At 46.3% G+C, this 21,130-nt stretch overlaps 2 protein-coding genes across 3 annotated transcripts; one reads left to right on the forward strand and one right to left on the reverse strand.

Moving 5' to 3' along the window:
- Window positions 1-2,322: 2,322 nt before the first annotated feature.
- LOC133933453 (transcriptional regulator Myc-2-like) lies at window positions 2,323-3,891 on the forward strand. Its single transcript, XM_062380567.1, has 2 exons — window positions 2,323-2,600; window positions 2,941-3,891. The coding sequence occupies exons 1-2, from the start codon at window positions 2,336-2,338 to the stop codon at window positions 3,588-3,590; spliced, it is 915 nt and encodes a 304-aa protein (XP_062236551.1). The 5' UTR covers window positions 2,323-2,335; the 3' UTR covers window positions 3,591-3,891.
- Window positions 3,892-13,432: 9,541 nt separating this feature from the next.
- On the reverse strand, window positions 13,433-19,723 carry LOC133933438 (uncharacterized). 2 transcript variants are annotated; one of them, XR_009912060.1, is made up of 3 exons: window positions 14,145-19,723; window positions 13,873-13,951; window positions 13,433-13,623 (listed from the first exon to the last, which is right to left on the reverse strand). XR_009912060.1 is itself a non-coding variant. In XM_062380550.1 (2 exons), exons 1-2 carry the CDS (start codon window positions 18,662-18,664, stop codon window positions 13,936-13,938), a joined length of 4,536 nt encoding a protein of 1,511 aa, XP_062236534.1. In that variant the 5' UTR covers window positions 18,665-19,723; the 3' UTR covers window positions 13,433-13,935. The 2 variants fall into 2 exon arrangements, 1 of the variants encoding a protein (XP_062236534.1); XM_062380550.1 differs by having other exon boundaries at window positions 13,433-13,951.
- Between the last annotated feature and the right edge of the window lie 1,407 nt (window positions 19,724-21,130).

Here is a 21,130-nt window from a genome sequence, read left to right on the forward strand (position 1 = left end):
GACTGTCATGTAGCTCAACTTAAGACCTACCTTTCATTTCAATAATTACGATTTTAAATGAAACAAAACTAGTGAACTTGTCTAATGTGTAGAACAGTACAACTTCCTTTAAATTCTCTGCCTGTCTGTCTGTCTGTCTGCTTGTCTGTATCCCTCTCTCTCTCTCTCTCCATTAAACATGACACACGTCAGTAAGCATCTGGACAAGGATTTGAAATCACGGATCTCGTGAGTTTTTTGTTTGTTTATTTTTTAGGAAACGTCGGACCAGTTGCGACGTAATGTTTTCAAAGCGGCGCTAATGTTGAGGTTAATTTATCACCAAACAACGTCGGGGGATCTAACAAACAGCGTTATTACCTGTTTGACTGATGCTGCGGGTCAGAGAAGAAGTGGCTGCAGCCGATTGACGCTCAGCTGCATGAGGTAGAGGAGGAGGAGGAGGGAGGGGCACGGCGGGGGCTTGTGAGCGCCGCGGAGCATGTCGGGGCGAAATTCTCACAAGAACTCCAATAAATGCCCCGTCAGATATCAAAACACATTTGGGGGGAATTGATGACAGAGACTCATTTTTATTCTTAAATATTGATGAATAAAGAAAAAACTGGGCTCCAGCAGAAAGGGGCACTTCTCATCCAGGGCAAAAGGACCAGTGATTGAGCACCACTAGGGGTCTATCTGTGCACGAGCCTGATTGACAGGCTTGCTGGCCAACACCATATCATTCTGACATGTCCTATCAGAGAGAGATGCAAGCTCATAGGCTAGCAATAGCCGTGACAGCGTAACACCACGTGGTGTCTTGTTTACCTTTTTTTTATAGGGTTACGTAACTTTACTAACGCCAGAACCTGCTAAAGCCCTATGTACGCGCTGGAACCTATGTATTACTATAAGTAATTGTTATTTAGATTCTGATTGAAACCGGGAAAATTAGGTAGTGAATTGAAAACATTGAGTGTTTTATAGATATCTAGATCAGCAAACCGGAACATGCCCGGATAAACTGGGACGTCTGGTCTCGGTGCTGCCGAACATCCGCCTGGAATTATTCACCTCCCTGAGTTTTAGAGGTTTTCTTCTTTCTACCGAGTCAGGACGCCGAATGGCGGAAAACAGCAGAGAGAGGGTTCGACCGTCCCAGGAGAAGAGAGGGAAGAGCTGGGATATGTCACAACGGTAGTTAGCTAAAGAGGAGACAACGTGAGAGCAAACAAAGTGTATGTTTTTACTCTGCAAATTAGCAACGATTCTCATCTACTATTCGAAACGCTTCGTCAACATGTCGCGCGATGGCGCTGCAGATGTTGTGTGGGTTCAACTCCACCGACTGAGAATGCAAACGAGTGAGAACGCATCACTCGCCCGACGGTCACTCTCATCGTTGACAAGTGAGTAAGTTGTTTATCGTTAACTGCAAATGAAACTTAAAGCAAAACTCAGCTCCATGAAAGTGATTCATCAATGCGACAGTCTGCATGTATTGATTATTCAAATTCTATTTGCACTGGCTGCTCGTTTAATTACAACCCTCCACTGTGCATGTCTCCATCACGTGCACACTACAGAAGGGTTAATTCGATATGCTGTAGGTAATAATAGGTGGTCAGGTAAGTTACGAAAATATGTTAGCATGCTGATTGAGGATTATTCATCTGTTCATCTAGCCTATTTCTATTCAATTAACCATCATTTGTAAAATATTTTTAAAGTAGATTCCAATTGATCAGCTATTTACATCTCTGACATTGCTGTAGTGTTTTTACAAACTTTTTTCTCATCTTATTCTACAGAACAATGCCACGTGCACATTTCAGCCCAGCCAATGTAGAAGGAAAGGCTGTGTACATTTGCAAATACTGTGCAAAGACCTATGTTAAGAATGACACAAAGATGCAGAAGCATGAAGTCAAGTGCCCAAAGTTTCCTCAGGGCTCAAATCAGCCTATGACAAAACAAAATGTTTATATTAATGTCTGTATATGACAAGGTAAATACAGTTAGTATAGATTACCCACACAATTTCCAGTTTATTCCTGTTAATTCCCATGGAAAGTTTCCAACTTTGAATATTTCCGGAATTTTCAACCCTAATCCTGATCACTATTTGCAGCTGCAAGTTGTTAATAACTGTTAATTAGTTCATAGGTGTTTTATAGCAACCTAGGTTTTGTCTGTTTCCCCTCAGATTGCTCTATCTGTGATGTTGCTGACACTTTGCGCTGCCTCCAGGTTCACTGCCCGGCAGCTGTATGAAGCCGCACATCTGTATAAACAAGCTCTAACCACTCGTCCTTTGTTGTCTTTCCCAGCAGAGACAGGACAAGGACGCATCATGCCGCTGGATTCAAGTAAAAACTATGACCTGGACTACGACTCCCTGCAGCCGTATTTCTACTCTGACAACGAGGATGACGCGGTGAACCAGAGCATCGTCTGCGGCGCTGACTCCATCATCATCCAGGACTGCATGTGGAGCGGCTTCTCCGCCGCGGCCAAGCTGGAGAAGGTGGTGTCCGAGCGGCTCGCCTCCCTGCACGCCGCGCGCAAGGACCTGGGGCCGGACACGGCGCCCAACAGCAGCAGCTGTAGTGAATCAGGTGGGTGGTGAACGTCTCGCCGTGCAGGCCCACCCCTCTGTGCTGCTTCCCTCTGAGCTTGCATGTGGCTGTGCATCACACACACACACACATCTCCATCACAACCGCTGATGAGGAGGAGCAGAGCCTCAGTATTGTTTTGATGCATGCAGTCTGCAGACAGGCGGTAGAGCCATGCTGCCATGTCATGTTGTAGACAGCTGTAAGATCAGCAAGATGCATGTTAAGTAATCCACTCCTATGCGGGGTAGGGTTAGCCCCCCCCACTGCTGTGACATACATTTAAGTCAGGAATGCTGGTGCTGGAGCAGAGTGTTTCTTTTTTCTTTTTCTTTTGCAGAGGATGAGAATGGAGACGAGGATCATGATGAGGAGGAAGAGGAGGACCAGGAGGAAGAGGAGGGGATTGACGTGGTCCCAGTGGAGAAGAGGCAGGCGGTGAAACGGTGCTACCCAAGTCCGCTGGAGACAAGGCCCCCCAGCCCGCTCGTGCTGAAGAGGTTTGACGTCTCCACCCACAAGCATGATTACACTGCCCATCCATCCATGAGGCAGGAGCAGCCGGCTGTCAGGAGGCTGAAGCTGGAGAGCAGCAGCAGCAGCAGCAGCAGCAGCAGCAGCGGTGGAGGAGGAGGTGGAGGCAGCGGCGGCCACAGCAGGGTCCTCAAACAGACCAGCAGCATCCGCAAGTGTCTGAGCCCCCGGACGTCAGACACCGAGGACAATGACAAGAGAAGGATTGGAGGAGCCTTTCGGGAGCGCCAGAGGAGGCTGAAGCTCAAGTTGAGCCTTGTCGCGCTGCGGGACGAGATCCCCGAGGTGGCCAACAACAAGAAGGCGGCGAAGGCGGTGATCCTGAAGAAGGCGACAGAGTGTATCTACAGCATGCAGTCAGACGAGCAGAGACTCCTCACACACAAAGAGCAGCTGCGGAGGAGAAGTGAACTTTTAAAGCAGAGACTGGCACAGATGCAGGGCTGCCGTGCTTGAAGTCTGAATCAAGACTTTTTGGCCTTTTGTCTTTTATGCAAGTTCCAGACTTGGGGGTTGTACAGTTCTTGTTGCATGGAAATTAAAAAACGGATTAAGTTGTTTTGAAATCTCGTTTGATTTCGAAGTTAAAACTGCCTCAATAGATATTATAGGTGGATTCAATGTTTAAAAGTTTATTTTTATTAATAAAATATTAAAAATAGGGCCGTCTCGTTGGGGGTCCAAACTAAAATATACATTTTTATATATAATTTATATTTCCTAAGAAAATTTATTTTTGGATCTCAATTGTCTGGATGTTCAGACCCAGTGTTTGCTTTATCCATTATGTGCATAGATTATTTTTGAAATATAAAAAATGTTTCCTCTTGAAATTGTGTCCTTGTTCTTGCAGTGAAAACACACACACACACACACACACACACACACACACATTCCATCACAGGTTCTGCTATGAGTAGATGTAGGTTCAAAATAGCTCAAGGTACATGTTGGAGGTGGAGTGTGGGTACAACAGAGAGAGGAGACAAACCACCTCCATGATAAAAGCATCATGAATGACGTCCAGTTCTGATTAACAGGTTAATGTGGTGATGCAGTTTTGATGCAGGGTCTCGAAGACCATCAGGTCATTTGGCCACCTTACCTGTTTTTAGAAGAGCCTGTTAATAAAGGCATTGCATTATAATAAACAACCATATCCCTCCTTTGTTTCCTGGTTAATTTATTCAGATACAAAATAAATATACCAGAAACAGTTGAAACGTATTTGGTGTTACACAAAACTAATGTCTCACAGGATTTACCTCTTGACCATTGAGAGCTTCAGGTCACTGGACTGAAATAGCTTGTATGACAGATCTGTCAAATCATTTGAAGTCAAGTCTCAGATTCATAAGAACACAGATGTAGTGTTTGAAAGATAAACAGGTTGCTTTCTTAAGTGCAGAGTCATGATAGAACTCAAATAATATAGGATTTTATCAAAATAAACAGGTTTACATTTTTTAAAGAGTCAAATAAACCTTCCTCCTCGAACTTAGCTGCTGTGTCTGATTCTGATCAATGATCACTTCATGTCATGTTTAATATGAAACACAACATAATTGTGGGGCAGGAAAGTTGAACAGGTTTTTTTAAAGTTGCATTCATAAGTGCAGCATCATAATAAAACCCAATGTATGATATTAACCTCTCAAACCAAACCAGGTGAAGTTCACATTCTTAGTTTAAACATACCTGCTGCTTTGATTCTGATCATTAATCACTTCATGCTACGTCTCAGATGAAATTTGCAGCAAAGTAAAACATGTTGGTTTACAGTTACATGTATCAGTGCAGCATCTTCATGAAAATCAAAAAGTGTAAAAATAATATATGAAATATAGATACCAGGCTGAACCTACATCCCTAAACCTTCCTGCTCCAACACACCTGCTGATTCTGATCAATAATCAATTAATTCCGTTGCAGCATCTTGATAAAACTCAAATATTACATGAACTCAATCATAAATATCAAGTATTATTATAAGTATACTTCTGATTGTGATCACTTTAGGTCATGTCTCATGTAAAAGGTTGAACTTCTGCTTGGTGACTTGGATCTCATTGGAGACTTTTTTCATCTAAGTGAGGAGAAAGGATGAGGAGAAAGGATGAAGAGAAACAATGAGGAGAAACAATCAGGAGAAATGATGAGGAGAAACGATGAGGAGAAACGATCAGGAGAAATGATGAGGAGAAACGATGAGGAGAAACGATCAAGAGAAAAGATCAGGAGAAACTTTGAGGAGAAACAATCAGGAGAAACAATCAGGAGAAACGATCAGGAGAAATGATTGGAGGAACGATCAGGGGAAAAGATCAGGAGAAACGATCAGGAGAGACGATGAGGAGAAACGATGAGGAGAAACGATGAGAAGAAACGATGAGGAGAAACGATCAGAACAAACGATCAGGAGAAACGATGAGGGGAAACGATGAGAAGAAACAATGAGGAGAAACGATCAGAACAAACGATCAGGAGAAACGATGAGGAGAGACGATGAGGAGAAACGATGAGGAGAAACGATGAGGAGAAACGATGAGGAGAAACGATCAGAACAAACGATCAGGAGAAACGATGAGGAGAATTGATCAGGAGAAACGATGAGGAGAAACGATGAGGAGAAACTATGAATAGAAACAATCAGGAGAAACGATGCTCTATGGAGCTGGTAGTTCTAGAGTCCCTGTGCATCCTCCTCTGCTTGTATAAGGGTGACCTAGATCTTCCTTTCCTATGGATGAGCTGTCATTCAGGGATTTCTCTTTTTCCAACTGTTGTTGGGTCTCCAGCAGGTCACTGCAGGCCTGGACTCTCCACCCTTGTTCATATTGAGCGTTGTCCCTCTCGTGGTTCAACAGGTCTTTCAGATGTATGATCTCTTTTTTTTGCCCTGGTACTCATTCCTGGTGTATCAATATTTCTCTCTCTCTCTCTCTTTTCAGAATTCAACTTGAATCGTGACATGGTGGGACAACTTGCTCTTTCTTCCTGGGGTTGAATCAGGTTGAATCAACAGTAATCTTGCTGTTTGATTCTGTCGTTGAGCAGATGCCTGATATTGTTTATCAAAAATCTTTCTCTCTCAAAGCTGTGAGATGCTCAGAATGATCAAACGCTAGTTTATAGGCAATGATTAAGTCAAGAGCTGCATGACACATCAAAGACACACAATGTCTTTAATCTTAGAGTATTCAATTCTTCTTTGATGTTGTTTGCATTGTTTACATTCTAAACAAAAATCTGTAATTCAAATTTAAACATTTAAAGATGCTTCCCTTTTAATATTGAAAACATGGTTAATTGATCCTTAAGTGATTGACAGGCCTAGCAAACCTTACACACCGTTTTTGATCAATGATCAATTGAAATGTTGATGTCACTCCTTGTTTTGCTGAGATCAGCTTCTTCTTCAGTGACTCTATAACAAGTGTGCTGCATCAAAATACACATCCATATATTTACACCTCAACTCTCTGTGAGGTGCACTGAGCTCTGAGTCAGGCCAAAGTGCAGATGACCTACAGTCAGCCCAGTATCTGAAGGCATCCTGTACAGACAGTGATGAAGCGCTAACTAACTGCTTTTTCCACCCGTTTATTTCATAATACATATTTGATAATTAATATCCAATATTATATTAAATCAGAATTGAACGTCATTCATGATGCTTTTATCATGGAGGTGGTTTGTCTCCTCTCTCTGTTGTACCCACACTCCACCTCCAACATGTACCTGGAGCTCGTATGAACGTACAGCTGCTCATAGCAGAACCTGTGATGGAATGTGTGTGTGTGTGTGTTTTCACTGCAAGAACAAGGACACAAATTCAAGAGGAACATTTTTTATATTTCAAAAAGAAGCTATGAACATAATAAAAAAAATCAAACACTTGGTCTGAACATCCAGACAATTGAGATCCCAAAAAATTATTTTTAGGAAATATAAATTATATATAAAAACATAAACATTTATACTTTTGTTTGGACCCCCAACAGGACGGCCCTATTTTTAATTCTTTATTAATAAAAATAAACTTTGAAATATTTAAATCGACCCATAACTTCTATTGAGGCAGTTTTAACTTCGAAATCAAATGAGATTTCAAAACAGCATTTGGATGCAACAAGAACTTTACACCCCCCAAGTCTTGAACTTGCCTAAAAAACAAAAGGCCAAAAAGTCTTGATTCAGACTTCAAGCATGGCAGCCCTGCATCTGTGCCAGTCTCTGCTTTAAAAGTTCACTTCTCCTCCGCAGCTGCTCTTTGTGTGTGAGGAGTCTCTGCTCGTCTGACTGCATGCTGTAGATACACTCTGTCGCCTTCTTCAGGATCACAGACTTCGCCGCCTTCTTGTTGTTGGCCACCTCGGGGATCTCGTCCCGCAGCGCGACAAGGCTCAACTTGAGCTTCAGCCTCCTCTGGCGCTCCCGAAAGGCTCCTCCAATCCTTCTCTTGTCATTGTCCTCGGTGTCTGACGTCCGGCAATCCACTCCTCCGGCCACTCCTCCGCATAGGAGTGGGGGGGGCTAACCCTACCCTGCATAGGAGTGGATTACTTAACATGCATCTTGCTGATCTTACAGCTGTCTACAACATGACATGGCAGCATGGCTCTACTGCCTGTCTGCAGGCCGCATGCATCAAAACAATACTGAGGCTCTGCTCCTCCTCATCAGCGGTTGTGATGGAGATGTGTGTGTGTGTGATGCACAGCCACATGCAAGCTCAGAGGGAAGCAGCACAGAGGGGTGGGCCTGCACGGCGAGATGTTCACCACCCACCTGATTGACTACAGCTGTTGCTGTTGGGCGGCGTGTCCGGCCCCAGGTCCTTGCTCGGCGGCGTCCCTGCGCCCTGCTTCGGACACGGGAAAACCAAGGAGAGGCCGCTCCACATGAAGTGCTGAATGATGATGGAGTCAGCGACGCAGACGATGCTCTGGTTCACCGCGTCATCCACGTTGTCAGAGTAGAAATACGGCTGCAGATAGTCGTAGTCCAGGTCATAGTTTTTACTCGCTAAACTTGAATCCAGCGGCATGATGCGTCCTCGTCCTGTCTCTGCTGGGAAAGACAACAAAGGACGAGTGGTTAGAGCTTGTTTATACAGATGTGCGGCTTCATACAGCTGCCGGGCAGTGAACCTGGAGGCAGCGCAAAGTGTCAGCAACATCACAGATAGAGCAATCTGGGGGGAAACAGACAAAACCTAGGTTGCTATAAAACACCTATGAACTAATTAACAGTTATTAACAACTTCTCATCTCATCTCATTTTCATCCGCTTATCCGGGGTGGGGTCGCGGGGGGAGCAGCTCAAGCAGGGGGCCCCAGACTTCCCTTTCCCGGGCCACATTGACCAACTCTGACGGGGGGATCCCGAGGCGTTCCCAGGCCAGTGTTGAGATATAATCTCTCCACCTAGTCCTGGGTCTTCCCAGAGGTCTCCTCCCCACTGGACGTGCCTGAAACACCTCCCAAGGAAGGCGCCCAGTGGGCATCCTTACCAGATGCCCGAACCACCTCAGCTGACTCCTTTCTAAGTAAAGGAGCAGCGGCTCTAATCCGAGTTCCTCACGGATGGCTGAGCTTCTCACCCTATCCCTAAGGGAGACGCCAGTCACCCTTCTGAGAAAACTCATCTCGGCCGCTTGTACCCGTGATCTCGTCCTTTCGGTCATCACCCAGCCCTCATGACCATAGGTGAGGCGAGGAACGAAGATCGACCGGTAGATCGAGAGCTTTGCCTTGTGGCTCAGCTCTCTTTTCGTTACAACGGTGCGGTAAAGCGAACGCAATACCGCCCCTGCTGCTCCGATTCTCCGGCCAATCTCACGCTCCATAGTACCCTCACTCGCGAACAAGACCCCAAGGTACTTGAACTCCTTCACTTGGGCTAAGGACTCATTTCCTACCCGGAGTAAGCAATCCATCGGTTTCCTGCTAAGAGTCATGGCCTCAGATTTAGCGGTGCTGATCCTCATCCCAGCCGCTTCACACTCGGCCGCCAGCCGATCCAGTGAGTGCTGAAGGTCACAGGCCGATGATCCAATGAGGACCACGTCATCGTCAAAAAGCAGTGACGAGATCCTCAGACCACCGAACTGCAACCCCTCCCCACCACGACTACGCCTCGATATCCTGTCCATGTATATCACAAACAGGATTGGTGACAAGGCGCAGCCCTGGCGGAGACCAGCATCCACTGAGAACGAAACTGACTGGCTGCCGAGGACGCGAACACAGCTCTCGCTTTGGGAGTACAGGGATTGGATGGCCCTGAGGATAGACCCCCTTACCCCATACTCCCGCAGCACCTCCCACAGTTTCTCCCGGGGGACCTGGTCATACGCCTTCTCCAGATCCACAAAACACATATAGACCGGATGGGCATACTCCCAGGCCCCCTCCAGGATCCTTGCGAGAGTGAAGAGCTGGTGCGTAGTTCCACGTCCGGGGCGAAAACCGCATTGTTCCTCTTCAATCTGAGGTTCGACGATCGGCCGAACCCTCCTTTCCAGCACCTTGGAGTAGACTTTACCAGGGAGGCTGAGAAGTGAGATGCCCCGGTAATTGGCACACACTCTCTGGTCCCCCTTTTTGAACAGGGGAACCACCACCCCGGTTTGCCACTCCTTTGGCACTGTACCCGACTCCCACGCGATGTTGAATAGGCGTGTCAACCATGACAGCCCCTCAACACTCATTTAGCATTTCTGGCCGGATCTCATCAATCCCTGGGGCCTTGCCACTGCGGAGATGTTTGACCACCTCAGTGACCTCCACCAGGGAAATTGACGATGAAACACCATCAACCTCGAGCTCTGCCTCCAACATAGAGGGCGTGTTATTCGGATTCAGGAGTTCCTCAAAGTGTTCCTTCCAACGTCTGACAACCTCCTCAGTTGAGGTCAACAGAGTCCCATCCTTACTGTACACAGCTTGGATGGTTCCCCGTTTCCCCCTCCTGAGGTGCCGGATAGTCTTCCAGAAACACTTTGGTGCCGACCGAAAGTCCTCTCCATGACCTCTCCGAACTTCTCCCACACCCGCTGCTTAGCCTCCGACACGGCAGCAGCTGCAGCCCTTCGGGCCTGTCGGTACCCTGCAACCGAGTCAGGAGTCCTCCAGGATATCATATCCCGGAAGGCCTCCTTCTTCAATCGGACGGCTTCCCTGACCACCGGTGTCCACCACGGTGTCCGAGGGTTACCGCCCCTTGAGGAGCCTAAGACCCTGAGGCCACAGCTAGCCGCCGCAGCTTCAGCAATGGAGGCTTTGAACACCGCCCACTCCGGCTCAATGCCCCCAACCTCCACAGGAATGCCAGAAAAACTCCGCCGGAGGTGTGAGTTGAAGATACCTAGGACGGGGGCCTCCTCCAGGCGTTCCCAGTTCACCCGCACTACTCGTTTGGGCTTACCAGGTCTATCCGGAAATTTCCCCCACTCCCTGATCCAACTCACAAGCAGATGGTGGTCGGTTGACAGTTCCGCCCCTCTCTTTACCGGAGTGTCCAAAACATGCGGCCTCAGATCAGATGACACGATCACAAAATCGATCATTGATCTTCGGCCTAGGGTACTCTGGTACCAGGTACACTTATGAGCACCCTTATGTTCGAACATGGTGTTTGTTATGGATAATCCATGACTAGCACAGAAGTCCAATAACAAACGACCGCTCGGGTTCAGATCAGGGAGGCCGTTCCTCCCCACCACGCCTCTCCAGGTGTCTCCATCGTTGCCCACGTGGGCGTTGAAGTCACCCAGCAGAAGTACGGAGTCCCCTACTGGAGCCCCATACAGGACTCCATTCAGGGTCTCCAAGAAGGCCGAGTACTCTGAACTGCTGTTTGGTGCATACGCACAAACAACAGTCAGAGTTTTCCCCCCTACAACCCTTAGGCGCAGGGAGGCGACCCTCTCGTCTACCGGGGTAAACTCCAACACCGCGGCGCTCAGCCGGGGATTTATGAGTATCCCCACACCCGCCCGGCGCCTCACACCCTTGGCAACTCCAGCCCTTATCCAGGAGTACGGTACCAGAGCTGAGACTGTGAGTGGAGGTAAGCCCCACCAGATCTAACTGATAGCGCTCCACCTCCCTCACAAGCTCCGGTTCCTTTCCCCACAGCGAGGTGACGTTCCACGTCCCCAGAGCCAGCTTCTGCCGCCCGGGTCTGGTCCGTCGAGACCCCTGACCTTCGCTGCCACCCATGTGGCTGCGCACCCGACCCCAACGGGTCTTCCCACAGGTGGTGGGCCCATGAGATGTATTAACAACTTGCAGCTGCAAATAGTGATTAGGATTAGGGTTGAAAAATTCCGGAAATATTCAAAGTTGGAAACTTTCCATGGGAATAAACAGGAATATACGGGAATTAACAGGAATAAACTGGAAATTGTGTGGGTAATTTATACTAACTGTATTTACCTTGTCATATACAGACATAAATATAAACATTTTTTTTTGTCATAGGCTGATTTGAGCCCTGAGGAAACTTTGGGCACTTGACTACATGCTTCTGCATCTTTGTGTCATTCTTAACATAGGTCTTTGCACAGTATTTGCAAATATACACAGCCTTTCCTTCTACATTGGCTGGGCTGAAATGTGCACGTGGCATTGTTCTGTAGAATAAGATGAGAAAAAAGCGTTTAAAAAAAGCAATGCCAGAGATATAAATAGATGGCCAATTGGAATCTACTTTAAAAATATTTTACAAATGATGGATAAATGAAAAGAAATAGGCTAGATGAACAGATGAATAATCCTCAATCAGCATGCTAATATATTTTCGTAACTTACCTGACCACCTATTATTACCTATTATTACCTACAGCATATCTAATTAACCCTTCTGTAGTGTGCACGTGATGGAGACATGCACAGTGGAGGGTTGTAATTAAACGAGCAGCCTGTGCAAATAGAATTTGAATAATACATGCAGACTGTCGTATTGATGAATCATTTTCATAGAGCTGAGTTTTGCTTTAAGTGTCATTTGCAGTTAACGATAAACAACTTACTCACTTGTCAACGATGAGAGTGACCGTCGGGCGAGTGATGCGTTCTCACTCGTTTGCATTCTCAGTCGGTGGAGTTGAACCCACACAACATCTGCAGCGCCATCGCGCGACATGTTGACGAAGCGTTTCGAATAGTAGATGAGAATCGTTGCTAATTTGCAGAGTAAAAACATACACTTTGTTTGCTGTCACATTGTCTCCTCTTTAGCTAACTACCGTTGTGACATATCCCAGCTCTTCCCTCTCTTCTCCTGGGACGGTCGAACCCTCTTTCTGCTGTTTTCCGCCATTCGGCGTCCGGACTCGGTAGAAAGAAGAAAACCTCTAAAACTCAGGGAAGTGAATAATTCCAGGCGGATGTTCGGCAGCACCGAGACCAGACGTCCCAGTTTATCCGGGCATGTTCCGGTTTGCTGATCTAGATATCTATAAAACACTCAATTTTTTCAATTCACTACCTAATTTTCCCGGTTTCAATCAGAATCAAAATAACAATTATAGTAGTACATAGGTGCCAGCGTTTACATGGGGCTTTAGCAGGTTCTGGCGTTAGTAAAGTTACGTAACCCTATAAAAAAAAGGTAAACAAGACGCCATGTGGTGTTCCGCTGTCACGGCTATTGCTAGCCTATGAGCTTGCATCTCTCTCTGATAGGACATGTCAGACGGATTCTAGTTGGCCAGCAAGCCTGTCAATCAGGCTCGTGCACAGATAGACCCCTAGTGGTGCTCAATCACTGGTCCTTTTGCCCTGGATGAGAAAAGTGCCCCTTTCTGCTGGAGCCCAGTTTTTTCTTTATTCATCAATATTTAAGAATAAAAATGAGTCTCTGTCAATTCCCCCCAAATGTGTTTTGATATCTGACGGGGCATTTATTGGAGTTCTTGTGAGAATTTCGCCCCGACATGCTCCGCGGCGCTCACAAGCCCCCGCCGTGCCCCTCCCTCCTCCTCTACCTCATGCAGCTGAGCGTCAATCGGCTTCAGCCACTTCTTCTCTGACCCGCAGCATCAGCCAAACAGGTAATAACGCTGTTTGTTAGATCCCCCGACGTTGTTTGGTGATAAATTAACCACAACGTTAGCGCCGCTTTGAAAACATTACGTCGCAACTGGTCCGACGTTTCCTAAAAAATAAACAAACAAAAAACTCACGAGATCCGTGATTTCAAATCCTTGTCCAGATGCTTACTGACGTGTGTCATGTTTGTCACAAACTGGCTCAACATATGTGACAAGGAGGGGAGACGAGTCAGGATTGAAAGTGCTAAATGAAAAGGTTTTATTATAACTTGAACAATTATATGTACAAAAAGCATGAGGTGTGGAGAGTAGTGGCATCAGTGGTGAATGTAGTGTATGGATGAGTGAGATGTGTGTGCTCCTGTTGAGTGTACAAGGAAGACGCCAAAAAGAACCAAGAACCAAGAACCTGTAGCGGCGTGGAGCCTAGGAGAGAGAGAGAGACAATGAGACCAGGCTGGCTTATATCACCTTGGGTAGAGGCCTAGCCAGGTGTGAGCACCTTGCCCTAACGACCCTCCCTTTCTGCCAACTCCTGCAGGAAGTAATCAACTGCATGATGCTAGCAGAAAGGGAGGGGTCGTCACACCCCCCTCCATAAGAACGAGGTTCCACCTCGTGTTATACATCAAATAAGTGTCAATATGTTCCAATCTGTCATGGTTCATACGTTACCAATAACTGACAGTCAGTACTGCACTCCCCCCAGGCTGCATCCTCCAGCACATCCCTCCATCCTCACCAACCCAGCAGCCTTGGTACCAAAGGAGCATTTTAAGGGAATGAAGAGCCGAGAGATGAGCAGAGGAGAACATGGAAATGAGAGACAGCATGAACAAATAGACTAAGGGTCCACAGGTGCCCGAGACAGGGCATCTGCCATTACATTGTCAGTCCCCTTAATGTGTCGGATGTCTAGGTTATATGGCTGCAGAAACAGCGCCCACCTCATTAGCCTCTGATTAGGATTTTGCAGTGACTTCAAGAAGGTGAGGGGGTTATGGTCAGTGAAGACAGTCAGCGGAGATAACCCTGAGCCGACATAGACATCAAAATGCTGCAGAGCCCAAACAAGTGCCAAAGCCTCCTTCTCAATCACTGAATAGTTGTATTGATGCTTGTTAAATTTTCTTGAGAAGAAGCTCACAGGACACTCTACACCCTCCGCATTCTCCTGCAACAGGACGGCCCCAACACCCACATTGCTGGCATCTACATGAAGTTTAAAGGGCTGATCAAATCGTGGCGCTGCCAGCACTGGGGCTGAACACAACAAGGCTTTTACACTGTCAAATGCATTTTGACACATTGAAGACCAAATATATTCAGCTTTAGCTTTCAAGAGGTCGGTCAAGGGTGCAACCACAGATGAAAAGTTCTTGCAAAAACTGCGGTAGTAGCCTACCAACCCTAGGAAACGCATCAGCTCTTTCTTGGTGGTAGGGGGGGGAAACTTTTGCACTGCCATGACCTTGGCCTCCACAGGTCGAACCTGGCCTTGACCCACCACCTTCCCAAGATAGGTCACAGTGGCTCTGGCAAACTCACACTTGGCCAGATTTACTGTCAAGTTGGCCCAGACCAACCTGTCAAAGAGAGCACCTATACGCTGTACATGTTCTTCCCAGGTGTCAGAATACACCACAACATCATCTAGGTATACTGCACAACCTGTAAGCCCTGAAACAACCCGATTCATTAGCCGTTGAAATGTTGCAGGAGCATTCCTCAAACCAAATGGCATAACAGTGTACGAATACAAGCCAGAAGGAGTTATGAAGGCTGAAATATCCCTTGCCCTTTTGGTGAGTGGGACTTGCCAGTACCCTTTGAGAAGATCAAATTTGCTCACAAATGTGGCTGAACCTACCATATCAATACAATCTTCCATACGAGGAAGTGGATACAGATCAGGTTTAGTGATACTGTTCACCTTACGATAGTCAGTGCAGGGCCTCAAACTAGCATCTGCCTTTTTTACTAGGAGGCATGGGGAGGCCCAGTTTGATGAACAAGGCTCAGCAATATCATTATCCAGCATGTACTGTACTTCAGCCTCCAACTGTCTCCTTTTTTCATCTGACACACGATAAAAACGCTGCTTGATGGGCTCAGCAACTCCAACATCTATGTCATGCTCAATTAAGTGCGTTTGGGTTGGGGTATCAGAAAACAGTGATAGATAGCTGTTAATTAGTTTAATCAATTCATCACGTTTAACCACATTTAAGTGCCCGACAAGGATATTTAGATCTTGTAACGTCTCTGAATTTTTCAACCGGCCCCGCAACAACCCATCATCTGGAGCAATATCCAACCCTTCCTCCTCAACTACCACTAGTTCAGACATGGAAGAGGTCAAAACAGGGCCAGAGACCAACATTGGCTTGGCTGGAGAGCTCTTCGGCAGTGGAGACACAGACTCACTAGTGTGATATGGCTTCAGGAGGTTTACATGACACAACCTTGTAGATTTTCTACGGCCAGGAGTTTCAATCAAATAGTTTAGATCAGAGACTTGACGCACCACAGAGAAAGGACCACTGTACTTAGCTTGAAAAGGGGAATCTACCAGAGGCAGAAGAGTAAGTACACGGTCACCTGGGTTAAACTGGCGAGCCTCAGCCCGTTGGTCATATCGTTGCTTCATCTTGCCCTGTGACTTCTGCAGCTTTTGCTTAGCCAGCTCACCTGCCCTGTACAGTTTCAATCTGAAACCACTAACATAATCCTTAAGATTTGGAGGTGGATCCTCTGGCAAACAACCATCTTGCAAAACTGCAAGTGGGCCACGCACTTTATGGCCAAACACCAGTTCATTCGGGCTGAATCCAGTACTTTCCTGGATAACTTCGCGAGCTGCTAACAGCAACCAGGGCAGCCCACCCCCCCAGTCACCCGACAGTTCTGTACAATAAGCTCGCAACAGTGATTTCAACGTTTGGTGGAAACGTTCAAGCGCACCCTGACTTTGCGCATGGTAGGCTGTTGATTTGTTATGCTTGATGTGTAATTGTTTAAGCACCTGAGCAAACAGATGGGATGTGAAGTTAGAACCTTGGTCAGACTGTATGACTTTAGGGATGCCAAATACTGAAATGAACTGAGTCAACGCTCCAACCACGGCTTTGGCTGTAATGCTGCGAAGTGGGTAAGCAGCAGGATACCTGGTAACCTGACACATTACAGTCAGCAAATATGTGTGTCCAGATTTGGACCGAGGTAGGGGCCCCACACAATCAATAATCAAATGCTCAAATGGCTGTCCAATGGCGGGGATTGGCTGTAGAGGAGCAGGTTTAACAACCTGATTTGGCTTGCCAGTGATCTGACAGGTATGACACGTCTTAACGAAAAGAGCAACATCTCTCTTTAAGCGTGGCCAGAAGAAATGCTGCAATATACGGTGGTAAGTTTTACGGACGCCAAGATGACCTGCCACGTCACCATGTGACGTCTGGAGCACTTTATTGCGACAGTTTGTAGGGACAACAACTTGGAAGATTGGCTCTCCTACAGATGCATCACCATGTGACAGCCACTTCCGAACCAATAGCCCATTTAGGAGGAAATAGCACTGGGCAGTATCCCTCACCTCTGATGCTGGCACAACTTGGTCAAACAGCTCCATTAAAGAGGAATCAGCCTTCTGTTCTGCCACTAGCTCAGCCTGAGAACCCGCTAACTGGTCAACCAGCAAAGAATCTGGCAACTCCAACCACTCTGGCTCCACCATCCTCTGAGCATCACGACTGGCAGCACGAGTGACGGCACAGGCTGGGAAAATGTCACCCAAGTGCAGTGGTGTCACAGAGGGCTCTACTACAGTGGGGAATGTAGGGGGCTGCACTACATTAGGCTGACCATCGGCCCACACCTTGTCACCAGCCAAATCATTCCCCAAAATCATATGCAAACCCCCAATAGGTAACTGGGGACGAACACCCACTGACACCTCCCCCTGAACAAGACCACAATTTAGAACCAACCGATGCAATGGGACCGAGAATGGAACCATACCCATCCCCAGTGTGATTACACATCCACCAGTATCAGTCCTGGATGAAAATGGTAACACAGACTCAAGAATGAAAGAATCTAGTGCTCCAGTATCTCTTAGGATTTTAATGGGAACCTGCACCCCACCTCCTACCAAAGAGACCCACCCATCCGAAATGAAAGCAGAGTAGTCATCCTGAGGAGCTACCGGCTTAGTACAAGCCTGCACTTGACCTAACGCCCTGCTCTCAGATGTTATAACTGGAGCAGCCATAACAGCAGGTTTCACCCGACCAGAGGACCTCCTGGCTTTCAGCACTGGACACTCCTTTTTCCAGTGCCCCCTTGCCTGACAGTACCTACAGGTGTCAGAATTTACTACTGAACTCCGCCCACCCTGAGTAAACTTTTGCCGATCTGCCTCGTTAGCTGTTTTTATCTTTACTGGCCTAGAATAAGTGTCATTTCTATGACCAGCTGCTCCCGTTGTGTCCCAGAAACTTCTGTGTGTTAGAACATACTCATCAGCCAAGACTGCAGCATCTCTCGGGGTTTTTACCTTATGTTCAGTAATGTAGGTAGCCACCCGCTCAGGTACAGAGTTCTTAAGTTGTTCCAGTACCACCAGGTTGCAGAGATCATCAAATGCAACAACTTCAGATGCTGCACACCAGCGGTTAAACTGGGAAGTCAAATCACGGGCCAATTCAGTGTAGGTCTGATTATCCCGCCTCTTCCCAGATCTGAAACGCTGGCGATATGCCTCTGGCACAAGTTCATAAGCTTTTAACACTGCTGCCTTCACTGTGTCATAAACCTTACTTTCTGATACACCTAAAGCAGAGTAAGCCTCCTGGGCCTTTCCAGTCAGAACACACTGTAACAGCATCGTTCTGTCTGCGTCTGGCCAGTCTCGAGCATCTGCTATCCTCTCAAACAGAGAAAAAAATGAATCTGGATCAGACTCACTAAACCTGGGAAGCAGGCGGAGATTATTAACCAGGTCACACTGGGAAGACTTGCCCCCTGAGGCCTCAAAACTATCCACTCTCCCCATATCTGAAAGTTTACCCTCTCTTACCAGCTGTAGTTGATGCTGTTGCATTTCCAACTTGGCACACTCAGTTTTATGCTTTATAGTTTCCAACTCTACTTCCTTTTCACATTTCAACCTCTCCAACTCTAACTGCTGTTTTAACTGCAACTGCAGCAACTCCTTCTGTTGTTCAAATGTTAGAGCTCCAGGATTAGGCACTACACTGGTCACTGGACTGCTTACAGACTGCCTGCACAAAACTCCAGCCTCAAACAGACCATCCCTTAAGCAGGTCTTCACACTCTCCTTTAACTTTATATCTGAAATGTCAACTTCATAGTGCTCTGCTATCCTAAGAAGTTGATCTTTAGTGCACTGGTCCAGCAAAGCCTGTGAAGGATCCTGGATGAAACTCTCCACAAGGGAAGCCATCCTCAAAAACAATCAGCCTAACAAGTTACAAACCTTGACTGAGACACGCAGAAAACCCAAACCTGAGGTAACAGGTGAACAGGAGCCTCCCCCCTTTACTGATATTAACTACAACCATTAAAACTAGCTAACTAACTTATCCTAGTCTTCGTGCAGTTAATGGTGGGGGGTACTTATGCACGCGAAACCAGTGGTGAGAAGAAGGCCACCAGAGGACTGGCAACCCTCTCCCAACCCTAGAGGTGCTCCCGAGCTAATAGCTCTACCCACCTTCGCCGCCACCTAAAGTGATCACCACGAGTCCCCTAAAGGAACCCGCTACCAAACCTAACAGGGGGTAGAAACTCCTGCTCCAACAGATACCAACATACCCCAGATAGGGCTAAACGCAAAGCCCCAGTCAAATCCAATCACCTTCACCACAAACAGAAATGGACCAAATACCTCTCCTTAATTTCCTACAAGAAATAACCAGCACTGACAACAACCTGACATTTCCCCTCCCAGAACAGTTGATGACTAACCAACGCACAGTCAGCTATGTCCAACAACAAGTAGTGTACACTCCAACAAAGCAAACCAAAAACCATTGTCTGCAAGAGGAGGAAGCACACACCAACCTAAACCGGGCCAATTTACCAGTACAGACCAAATTTAAGCTATTTTAATCCTAATACTGTATCCCGGACGAGCCCCCACTTGTCACAAACTGGCTCAACATATGTGACAAGGAGGGGAGACGAGTCAGGATTGAAAGTGCTAAATGAAAAGGTTTTATTATAACTTGAACAATTATATGTACAAAAAGCATGAGGTGTGGAGAGTAGTGGCATCAGTGGTGAATGTAGTGTATGGATGAGTGAGATGTGTGTGCTCCTGTTGAGTGTACAAGGAAGACGCCAAAAAGAACCAAGAACCAAGAACCTGTAGCGGCGTGGAGCCTAGGAGAGAGAGAGAGACAATGAGACCAGGCTGGCTTATATCACCTTGGGTAGAGGCCTAGCCAGGTGTGAGCACCTTGCCCTAACGACCCTCCCTTTCTGCCAACTCCTGCAGGAAGTAATCAACTGCATGATGCTAGCAGAAAGGGAGGGGTCGTCACATGTTTAATGGAGAGAGAGAGAGAGAGAGATACAGACAAGCAGACAGACAGACAGACAGGCAGAGAATTTAAAGGAAGTTTTACTGTTCTACTAGTTTTGTTTCATTTAAAATCGTTATAATTGAAATGAAAGGTAGGTCTTAAGTTGAGCTACATGACAGTCTGGTGAGGTATATTGTGGTATATTATTAGTGTAATGCTGCTTATGCTTCAACTCTGTCAGAGTGTTTTGTCTGTTTTTGCCTGTTATTCATTTATTTATTCAATTTGATAATTTGAGTTAGTTTGTTAACAAAAATAAATATATGAGTTGAAAACATCATACTGTGTTTTTTATTTATTATTATTGTTTTTAAATTCATAAATAATTTGGGCGATTGGTGCCCTTCTCTGGGGTTTGAGCATAATACCAAAATGTCTGTGCACGTGCCTGCTGTCAATCACTCATTTCCCTGTCCGTTGCTAGCCAATGGCTTTGAGGCTGAACAGACCAACACGCCCCTGCTAGCGGTTAGCTGTAATGCTAAGGATACGTTTTTCAAAGAGCTCCAGGACGCTCACTCGTTCCAGCACAACGTTCCCGTCAACGTCCTGCGCATCTATAACACAATGGTCCCGGTTTGGGAGTTTTAAACTGCGTTTTCTTATATGTGAGTGCCGGCCTATGGTGGCAGCGAGGGAAGCGTCCATAGTAACAACCATAACAACAAAATGAATCAATTAAAAGTAAACTAACAACAAAATATCAGACAAACCGTCTGACAGAAGATTATGTCGAATTCATACAGATTTTTAGTGGATTACTTTTAGTAATATTTCAGAGAAATTTTGATGAGACCAGCTTGAACACTGGTACCAGTTCCTCTCTAAACTCAATGTAAATTCTCCTATTATCCCATCTGTACCTGGACTTTTGTTCCTTCCTAACCCACTGTCTCTATTCCTTTCGCCCCTATCTCTCTTTCGCACATCCCCCTATCATCATCACTCATCCTAGCTTTCACCTTATCCATAACCCGGCTGCTACTCTTTTCATCGATCCCTTCTTTCCTGAATAAATCCCTATACAATCCTTGTACCCTTTCGATACCCCCACAAAATCTGTGATCTTCTCTCCATCCTTCCCCTCCACTAGTTCTAAATAATGAATATTCTGCTTTATTCTTTCTAATCTTAAAAAAACCCTGTTCATATCTCGCCCTGGTTCTAACTATCGCTCCCTCACACTTTTTCTGTTCCATTTCCTTCAAATTGTCTTTAATCCTGATCTACTCCTCTAGATCATAGCTTGCTTCCCAATCTGACCCTTTTTATTTCTCTAGCTAGCTCTTCCTTTAACCTCCTCTCCCTTTCTCTCTCTATTT

This window comes from Platichthys flesus, chromosome 22, assembly GCF_949316205.1.
Source record: "Platichthys flesus chromosome 22, fPlaFle2.1, whole genome shotgun sequence".
NCBI lineage: Eukaryota > Metazoa > Chordata > Actinopteri > Pleuronectiformes > Pleuronectidae > Platichthys > Platichthys flesus.